Raw genomic sequence first — 10,405 nt, 5'->3', positions numbered from 1 at the left:
GTTGATATGCAGTGAAAGTATTAATTAAGTGGAACTGCAGCAAATTACCTGTTTCTATGTTGCATCATCAGTACAGTTAGCCATGTGCATGAAGATGGGGGTCTAAAAGTGTATATCTGGTTAAGTAGTTTCTATTACTGGCTTTTACTGTAACAGATCAACTGAAAAGTCTATATCTGGTTAATTTACAAGTAATGAAGTATTCACAATCAGGAAGCTATTTAATGGTCTTCTTTCTTATCAAGAGCAAGGAATTTTCTTGATGCAAACTAGCCAATTACTGCAATCATAGGGCACAAGGTCACAAAACTCAGAAACATCGATTATGATAGGACGTTGAGATCCTAAGTAGCAATTTTACTTCAGAAAAACCTTGGAAACGATCCCAAATTCAAGAACATAAAGATCCTAACATATCACACTTACATCCGTCAACTCTGCCTTACAGCACAGCGGACAACAAGAGTGGTGCATGGTCGCCAATTGCACTAGTGAAGGTTCTCCTCTCTTTTTCTCTCAAATTTGATTGGCTGACTATTTATCCTAAAAGCTAAGTTGTTAGGAAAGAGAGAAAGAGACTAATATATACATTGATATCCTTAATAATCTCCATCTCTTTCTCCAATTCTAATTCCCTCTTTTCGGCCACTCTAGTTACTTTTGAGGGCATTTTTACTAGACTTTGGTTGGCTATTACTGATCTTATTCTTAAGCCAAACCAGCTGATTAGATTGACAAATATTCATTTATGAATCTCTAGTAGCACAATCGAAATCTGATTAAAGACAACCTTAACAGATTGTCCACACTCCAGATTCTGCGAACCACCAGATTGTCAATTGAAGCAAAAAAAGAAATTATCAAATTTAAGCAGTAATTTCAATAGGCTTGAGCTAGAAACATGATTGACCTAATGAAAAAATAATAATAATACTATACAATCCGAAGTCAGTTTACCTGAGGAAGGAGGATCCGGATCTCTTGTAGAATGTAACACTGTGGTTCCAGAAATTACTGTAATGAGCCCACAAATCTCAGATGCAATATTGCTTGCACTCTGCCCGGACCAATCCTGGATTTGCAAAGAAGTCAGCAATAGGCAAACCTCAATAGAAAAACAAAACGATCATGAAAGATTACCAGCTCTCCTGTATTTAGTACCTTGAACATGATGGCACTTGCTAATATAGTGAGGATTGTGAACATGGCATAGTAGACTGGAGAAACAACAGCAGTGTTAAAAGTATCGGCCAAAAAAAAAAAAGTAGAGAAACATCGTAAAGTAGCTGAATTGAATAGGAAAAATAGAGTAATAGCTTAAGGAAGAAAATTATATTATTACGAAAATTTGTAAAATAGCTAGGATTTGAGAGATAAATACCTTATATGCAAATTGAAATTGCAATATACACTAATACATTAATGGAAACTAATTTATTTTCAGAACTCATACAACAAAGCCCAACAAAGACAATAAACTCCTATATTTTAAGTTGGAACATCAATTGAATTTCATGAATTTGAACCTTTTGGTACAAGTTCCAATGTCCATTCCCAACAAGAGAAGATGGCAAATTGTCCTTAGAACTCTCTCTAGTGGTTGACATCCATATCTGACTTGGAAGAGAGCAATTAATTTTTCAAGTTGGACATAATGTAGAAGCATTTTTGGAGGCTCATAAACTAAATTTAGTTAGAGCATTGGTCGCAAGGCTCCTTTTGTGTAGAACCCAAAGGGTACTTCTGGTGCTTGAGACTCCTCTCGATGTGGGTTAGGGAGTGTATTTCCTAATCATGATAGGACCTGGATATTAATTGCTCTCTTCCACTGATATTTTCTCAAGACTTCCAGTATATTCTTATATACATATATATCTGGAAGACTTCTTTCACTCAAATCATGTGCTAGAATACAACTGCACCAAACAAAAGCATATCGAGGAAAGTTTAAACTGTGTATTACTGAAAGATCTGTTTCAAGGGCAAACCTTGACCTGATTGTCATTCATGGCTGAACAATATAACCAAAGTTTTCTTTTTGAAATTAATAAGAGATTGATCAGTAACAGCTAAGATCACCCTGCAGATAGAACCTCCTTAAAACAGAGCAAATATAATCAACTGATAAATTTCTAACAAACTTAAAACTGTCAGAACCACCTTGAAACATCAAAAACTATCTGGAAGCAACAAAAGAGGAGGGAAATTAATTCAAACAAAACACGAATGAACTTGCTGAATGTCATCACCTCTAATGTTATCTAGAGATTATACAAATGCGTCAGTTTTAGCTTCAGATGATCAAGACCTAGATCTAACCAGCAATTCATTATACTAGAGGTCTTCTTAAACAGCACTAGAGAATTATAGCTAAATGGGCTGAATGTATACCACTCAAATAGAATAGTTTGGAACCTGGTGCCACAAACAGAAATATTTTAGATATAAAACCAAATCATGTATTTGAATGATTAATAGACCTTCCACAAGAAAATATTGATTAAGCAAGTCACATGCAACTCAATCGCATTGCACAACAAGAAGAAGCTCTTGGATAATTTAAGCACAAAACACTTGATACAAGTTTGAGAATTTTCTTCTAGGTCTTCCAAATTATGGAGACAAATCACAGAATTTATTTCTATTTACTTAGATTGTCTATCTTTTGTCTAGGAAATATACCAAATACACAAGTTGCAGTCTTTTAGCATGAACATATAAGTTTTCAGTTCGAGTTGTTTGCAGCTTCTCTGAGGAATAATGATATTCAAACAAATGGGGTCTTCCATAAAACATATTTGTGTAAGTTTAAAATGAAAGGCTATAATTTTTCTTATATAATAATCTAATCCTTAAGTCACCCCTGATTGCTATTTCTGATCATAAAAAATAAACTACCTTGATCTAGCAAAATATTCGTGGAGCCCTGAGCTGGACCTCATGTTAGGAATAGAAAAGCCATTGTATATCAAGCTTAGAGTACAAAAAAGATGAAAATATTTTGATAAAATGGAAGAAGAAAATTATAAAATGCTAAAACGAAGAAAAGATAGAAACCAACCTTCATCATGTATGATCTTAATTTACTTCCTATATAGATACCACACTAAAAATAAGAAAAGATAGAAACCTACCTTGATCGTGTATGATCATAATTTACTTCCAACATAGATACATAGTGAAATGAAGAAAAGATAGAAACCTAACTTGTTCATGTATGATCATAATTTACTTTGTACACAGATACCATACATCTTGTAGTGCATAGAACATGCATATTAAAAGAACAAACAGAGTGAGATCAAGCCGTAGCGAGTCTTCAGTTACCAACCTTGTTCAAGTAATTCAATTGAATTACAATGCAGGAGATTGCCAGCATAGCGAATACCCATGTCTGGAAGTAACCAGCTTGGTTGATGCCATCTAACGTGAGCTTGATTGCTATTCCTATGGCCTTAATACTCATCACCTGCACAGCTAATGAAATTAAATAAAGCAAGGAAAAGAAACAAATAGCAGTACAATCATCATAGAATCATTACCGTCAGAGATCCAATGGCAGAGCAAATACCCAAGTAAACCAGTATGTTTGTTTGCCCGACTCGTGGAGCACAATGCAACATGAGCACCAGGGATACTGCAACTGCAGATGCTGTATACAATAGAAAGGCTGGGAAAACAAGGAATATATCATGGATCAGATACGCATTTACATGAAAATCTAGCAGGTAGATTGAATCGCAAAGGCATCTAAATTATATATACAATATATCAATCACATAATAATCATTACAGAATACCAGGCTGGGTTGCCAAATCCCAAATTTGCTCAACAGAACTCGGCGTCTTTTCCTCTGGGGCATGGAGCACGATGACTGTCGAACCCACAATGCAGAGCACGCAACCCAAGACACCCATCCTCTGCAATCTCTCTTTCAAAATGAAATGGGCCAAAACGGCACTGCACCCACCATTTCTCAGCATGAAAAATATTTCTTACCATTAATTAAAATATGTGCCCCCTCGATCTACAAAATTTGGCAACTCTTACCTCACAATGATGCTCAACGCACCCAGTGGTGTAACAAGGACAGCTGGGGCAAAGATGTATGCAACAAAATTCGCAATTTCACCTATTATCACTGAAAAAAAAAATCCAGTAGACAAATTAAAATAAGAAAGGTGAGAGTAATTGAAGGAAAAGGGTGCTTACTGGTGACCATCCCGATCCACCATAGAGGTTCCAGCAAATATCCATACCCGCCTCCGCCTTAGACAACCAAAAAAAAGCAGACTCCATTATTCGATTGCCTCTGGGAAAGGCTAGGGCAAAGAAAGGAGAGGAAGGTCTTACTGAATCTGCATCATCCTAAAGATGATGATGCATGAGCAAATGAAGGTCTTACTGAATGGTTTCAACACTCATCTAATTATCAGAAGAATAAAGTTGACCATATTATCATGTACCTGCTGCAATGGTTTCTCTCCCTGGCCAACTTTAGCACCAGAGGAGTGCACGTCAGGAGCACTAGCTAAACCCAATCTCGACTTATGGAGTAGAACTCTATTTTTCAAATTGTGTATCTATTTATGACCATATCAAAATGAAATATTAATAATTATACTGTCCCAAGTAAAAAAAGGTTATTAGAAAAAATATTTCAAAAGTATTAACCTGTTTGGATCTTCCATCATCCAGCTTTTGCCTTTTAATAGCTTGATTTTCTTGTGCAATTCCAATAGACGTTATATTCTTTGCAGCAACACTACCAGGACACCAGTTATAGATAAAAACATGTCATGGTAATTCATGATAGAATATCTGCAAAATCGAAATCCTTACTTGGTCACATTCTTAGCATTTTTTGAAGGTTGGCCAGAGGACAACTTGCTTTTCTCCTTTAAAACAGATGGTTTTTGAATTGAAACAGTTCTCGTAGCAGTTAAATTCTTTGAACTGCTTAGTGTTGCTACTCCTTTCCTTGCTCTCAAATTAGGAACAAAGGACAGTAATAACCATAGGAAAAGCTAGATTGAAATTTACAGAAGCTCACTTTCAAGTATAACAAAATGCAGAACACTAAGCTTCCCAGAATAAGTGCTGAATAAATTTCTCCCAGGTGATCATACACGACTGCTGGGTTGAAGATTCCAAACCTTCAAAGATAATTCAAGAAGCACTGGTCATAGTTAAAAGTTAGAAGTATGTTAAAATAAAGATAAATACACATGAATTGCCAACCGATGTCAAAAAATGTGCATACATGTAGAGGAAAATAAGAGATGCAACTAGGTGTCTATAAACCACTCATCTAACTCCCTGCAGAGAAACAAAATCCTACGTATGCACAACAATACGAAAAAGTATGAAATTAAACCATTTAATTACATACTTGAGGTATGAGTTAAACATAGGAGATCAACAAATTTAGCAATAACAATGGTAATCATCATGGCGACTTATCATTAATACTAACAAAGATTTCCTTTTTCCCTCCACCCCTTACATCTTCAACTCTAATTAATCCAAATACTTGAGAGTTTATGCACTTTACTAACAATATTCAGTCTTTGTATGCATGACTTTATGCCTCTGTATATGCTTTGTGAACCTTGATCACAAGATAGGACTTTACCATGTGCTATTAAATTTGGAAAAAGTGGCATACTTGTAGCCGTTTAAGTGATATGCTAGTATATAAAATAAAAAAGATTGCCATTACCTTCAAAACTTACAACAAATAGCAATCAAACCAATCTCCATAGCTTGTGTTTTCCAAAAACAGAAATTGGAAACGAGAAAGAAAAAAAACCACAAATTTATGTCGGAAACGAAAATTTGCGGGAGGGAAAGACAGGGAGTTTCACCTCGTCGGATTCCTCCTTCTCCTCCACCTTCTCCTCCTTCTTAGGCTCCTCTGCAGCTGGGGCGCCGCCCGCGCCGCCGCTACCAGGGGCGGCGACCCCGATGGCAGCCACAGAGCCACCGGAGGGCACGGAAGCGAACTTCTCCCGGCCGGCAGCGATGACTTCCGTTATGTCCTTGCCCTTGACTTCCGCGAGGAAGTGGTTGATCCTCTTATCCTCTGCCTCCGCTCCCACTACAAGCAAGAAACAAGGATCACCGAAATGAAACCAAGATAAATATGAGAGGGAAGAGAGTTCGACCTGATTCAAGGATGGATCTGATATCATCGGCGGAGGGGTTGGGGTTGCCGCCGAGGACGACCAGGAGATAAGCCGCCACAATTTTCATCTTCGCTTCGAGATTTGCAGACGACGATGCCGCTGTTGCAAGGTCTCGGACCTCTCGGTGATGAGTGCGTAGAATGAGGTGGGTCGGCTTAATTCCAATTTGTATCTTATCAAAACCCTAGGGTTGGGTCAGCGGAGGGAGGGCAGCGGAATGCAGGAGTAGGGGTGGGAGACGCAGCGGCGGCGGCAGCGAGGGGAAAGTTGGTCTTGGCCTTGGAACCACGGAACGCGCGAGCGGCGGAGTCGTAGGCCAGAGCGGCAGCCTCGGCCGAGTCGAAGGTTCCGAGCCACACCCTGACCTTCTTCCAGGGGTCCCTGATCTCGGCCGCGAACCGCCCCCACGGCCGCTTCCGCACGTCGCGGAACCGCGTCTCCGCTACTGCCGCCGCCGGCTCCACCAGAACTCGGCCTTTCTTCATCTGGCCAACAGATCGACGGAATGAAAAGGAACAAAAGAAGGGGAAGAGGGAGCGAGAAATGGGATCAAAGGAAGAGGAGAAACCCAAGGTGAGGAGATAAATTGGCTGGTTGCTTCATCCAAGGCGAGGAGAAACCCAAAAGAAAGGGCGCTAAGAAAGTCCGCCAGAATTTTGGTTCATAGACACCGGTTTTAAAAACCGCGGTTAAAATCGGTGTCTATTAATGAAAAAAAGGCGCTCATAGACATCGGCTAAAAAAACCGATGTCTATTAGCGAAAATCTGCACTCATAGACACCGGTTTTTGGAAAAACCGATGTAAAATACTCAAAGACATCGGTTTTTGCTTAAAACTATTGTTGTTCCACTGATGTCTATGAGCGATTTTGTTGTAGTGGAAGTTTCAGAACAGAGATGAAGAATGCATGAAAGAGGGCAGTGTACAGTTTTAAATGAAGTTGGGAATCTGCAACTGTTGGTGCCAAATGGTGTATCAGTAATTGGGAGAAATATTCAAGGCAAAGGGGAAGCTAAAGGGGAGAGACAAGGAATGTTACCTGAATTGAAGAGAAATTGCAGAATAAGTAAATATAGATTCTGAAATTGGCTAATTGCACTTGCACTTCAATGCTGGATCAGTGACTTTCTAGATTCGAATTGTACATCAGAAACCTGCAAATTTTGCAGGATAAAGTGGTGATAAACTGTGCCAATTTGGGAAGAGGATTGAGATGAGTTGGAGCTGCCGAAACCTGTTAAGCTTTCTAGTATGCATTGAAAGGGATCTTAAGAAGCAAGATGATGAAGTATTGAGATTTGTGGAGTTTAAACAGGGCAAGGTTGATACAAAGTCAAAATTCTCTATAAAGATCCAGATTTGCAGCTAGTCATGCTCTGCAATTTCAGTGATGTTCATGAAATTCAATCCAAGGGAGTGCTGATGAAATTGGAAGCTTTTGTACAAGCAGTGAATTAGAATGTTGGAAAGGAGGTTACTGAGAAATCAGATTCAAATGCAATAAAAGCTGCACATCTGATTGTTTGGAGCTTGACTAATTATTCAAGAGCTGTTAAATGTTCATAAGAGCTTTATCTGAATATGGTTTTGAATTCTTGAAAAGCAGAGCATCTGAAAGGGAGTAACCAAGTTAGCATTGTGTGGCAATGAGTGTACCAGAATTCTGCAATGATACATAATCTAGATAGTAATGAATTGCACAGGAATTGAAGCTGATTTCTGAATATAAGGCTGAATTGAGAAGTTTTGTCAGATTTGCAAGAACAGAAATGGAGGAAGAATGTTTAGCAATGTATTCTGGAATTGATTTGTGAGGTGTTCTGATACTTAACATGAATAATATCCTGCTGGAAATATACTTCTGAAGCTGGAAACTGAATGTATACTTTGTGAGAATTTCAGAAACTGGACCTAAAGTCCTTTTGCAAATCTCAAGCGAAATGGATTCTAGCAGAACTTGGAAATGCAGCATTAAAGATCTTCAAATCTGAAACAAACTTTTTGAATTCTTTTGTTTTCAAGTTTCTGATCAACGAGATTTCAAGTGGAATTCTGTTAAGATGTGTTCTTTACTACAGGCTAAACCCTCCATGATTTGAATTGGGATCACCTAGACTTGTGAACTCTGAACTTAATGAAAATCTGCAGTCTAATGTGCTGAAAATTTCAATTTGGCTCTATTTAGAGGTTTGAATTTATGAATTGCTCTAAGCAAAGTTATCCAACAAACTGACACAGTACATAGAAATGCTGTAAGCAAAAGCCAGACAAGTAACTAGAAGCATCTAGTATATGAAAATAGAAGACCAATTAAGCTATAAATGAGTTGCAAAATTCTGTTTGCAGGTTGTCAGATTTTGAATTCCTAGTACTGATGGGTGTTATAGCCATTGTGTAATTTGTAGATCTATAAGGAGATGAGCCATGGCAATGAAAAAAATCTGTGAATTCTGCAAATTGGTGCTTGCATAATTCTGTGATTAAACTGCAGGAGAGGTTGAATTCTTGTGGAATCAAACTGAAGGTCCTATACAGCAAATTTCAGATTACTTATTTCAAACTGGAATGACTTTAAAGCATCAATTCTGTAACTTCAGATTTTTGGGAAAGCTGTAATGATCTGATCTCTGGAAGGATTTAAGGTTCTGAATCAAGTTTCTTGGTTGATTGAGTATGAAAGAATATAAAAGGGAAAAGAGATGGAATTGAAACAAGTGTAAGGGATTATCATTGCTATCTGGATAATTGTTTAACTAGCAGCATGCTATCCAGCAATGAAAGCTGCAGCTGATGAAGTGTGGATTGTTGAAGTTCAGTAGCAAGGTCAAAATATTTCAGAAGTGCTCCTGAAATTCAGCCAAGATAAGGAACATCAATGCTGAATCAAAACACCTCAGAACAGAGGTCTACAGAATGAAGAATGGACACAAGTAGAATTGCAGAAATATTATATAGTTTTGCTGATTTCTGTAGTTGATGCTGGAAATTTGGTTTCTGGTTCGAGGGCAGAACAGAAAAAGAAATTTTGTGGAATGAGAAAAGGTGGCTTCAAGAGTATTAATACATTGGATACATGTGGTTTTTCATTGTCCGAGACGTCCAAGATTTTAAGTGTGGGGGAGGGAACTCTTCTCCATAAGTTGATTTGAAATTATTTGAGTTTTCAAGAGATGGAATTTAAGTGTAAAAACAGTGAAGTAAAAAAAAAAAAGCATCAAAAGAGTGTATCAAAAGTGGAGATAGAGTATCAAGATTTTATGTTTGCATTCAAATTGAAGGAGAGGTTAGCTTGATACTTTGAATTGGTTAAAACAAATGGTATTCATCTCTTTTCACATCAAAATGGTCAACTCATCAAGTATATTCCTCCAATACTCTCATCTTCTCATTTTCTTCATTAAATACTTTTCTTTTGCCATTTTCATTCACTTTTATTGCTCTGCTTGCTTCTATTTCAATTCTTGTTGATAAATCCTTTTGATTCATGTATGCTATGTTTTATAGTGGTGGAGAAGTAGAATATAAGCAAGCTTATGGTAGTGAAATGTTGTGAGTTGCATTGAGTGAGCTCCACTTATACACATGCTTGAGTGTGAGAGATAGATTAGGTAAATCCCTTGTGAGATTGCAACTTACTTAATTTTTCAATTGGATTGAAACTACCATACCTACTGAATATTGTTTGGATTGTATTCATGATTGTTGTGATCTTTAATATGGTCTTAGTTAAATTCTTTTTACTATCTTTTAGGTATTGCTAGGGAATTTTCTATGGAGATGATTTTTAGTTTTCTTTACTTTCACGGGACGTTCAAGAGTAAGTGTGGGGGAATTTGATAACCATGATTTTACTATACTATTCTCATTCACACAATCATGGTTTGATGTAGTTTTCATATATAGAATCCACATTTACACTACATTTTTATACTTTGTATCAATTTTGGACCTAATTGCAAATTAGTCTATTTTCATGGTATTTGATACTAATATTTGCTTATTATTTTGTAGGCATCAAAAGGGTCATGGACCCGATCAGATCAGGCTGCATTTGGGCTCAAATCAAGGGCTAAACAAGAAGATCAAGCCTTGGAGCATTATAGGCCGTTCATCCAAGATTGAGCTGATCTGGACCATCCAGTGATGATCTGATCGATCCGACCTACAGGAGAGTAGATCCAGACCCTAGATCAATATCAGTACATTCAGATCGG

At 37.6% G+C, this 10,405-nt stretch overlaps 3 protein-coding genes and 1 long non-coding RNA gene across 4 annotated transcripts; all 4 read right to left on the bottom strand.

The window, feature by feature from the left end:
* Positions 1-2,967: 2,967 nt before the first annotated feature.
* LOC122035100 (probable magnesium transporter NIPA6) lies at positions 2,968-4,267 on the bottom strand. The gene is made up of 5 exons (XM_042594486.1): positions 4,214-4,267; positions 4,052-4,142; positions 3,801-3,961; positions 3,543-3,670; positions 2,968-3,469 (listed from the first exon to the last, which is right to left on the bottom strand). Exons 1-5 carry the CDS (start codon positions 4,221-4,223, stop codon positions 3,320-3,322), a joined length of 540 nt encoding a protein of 179 aa, XP_042450420.1. The 5' UTR covers positions 4,224-4,267; the 3' UTR covers positions 2,968-3,319.
* Positions 4,268-4,527: 260 nt separating this feature from the next.
* LOC122035102 lies at positions 4,528-4,969 on the bottom strand. Its single transcript, XR_006126898.1, has 3 exons — positions 4,844-4,969; positions 4,676-4,766; positions 4,528-4,584 (listed from the first exon to the last, which is right to left on the bottom strand). It is a non-coding gene; the product is annotated as an uncharacterized LOC122035102 (long non-coding RNA).
* Positions 4,970-5,820: 851 nt separating this feature from the next.
* Positions 5,821-6,290, bottom strand: LOC122033852 (60S acidic ribosomal protein P2B-like). The gene is made up of 2 exons (XM_042593012.1): positions 6,169-6,290; positions 5,821-6,101 (listed from the first exon to the last, which is right to left on the bottom strand). The coding sequence occupies exons 1-2, from the start codon at positions 6,254-6,256 to the stop codon at positions 5,821-5,823; spliced, it is 369 nt and encodes a 122-aa protein (XP_042448946.1). The 5' UTR covers positions 6,257-6,290.
* A 75-nt stretch (positions 6,291-6,365) lies between these two features.
* Positions 6,366-6,711, bottom strand: LOC122035101 (ethylene-responsive transcription factor 3-like). The gene has a single exon (XM_042594487.1). It carries the CDS (start codon positions 6,672-6,674, stop codon positions 6,366-6,368), a length of 309 nt encoding a protein of 102 aa, XP_042450421.1. The 5' UTR covers positions 6,675-6,711.
* Positions 6,712-10,405: the final 3,694 nt, after the last annotated feature.

This window comes from Zingiber officinale, chromosome 11B (assembly GCF_018446385.1).
Source record: "Zingiber officinale cultivar Zhangliang chromosome 11B, Zo_v1.1, whole genome shotgun sequence".
NCBI classification, from domain to species: Eukaryota; Viridiplantae; Streptophyta; class Magnoliopsida; order Zingiberales; family Zingiberaceae; genus Zingiber; species Zingiber officinale.
The sequence above is the reverse complement of the archived record's forward strand: the minus strand, read 5'-3'. Positions and strand labels throughout refer to the sequence as shown.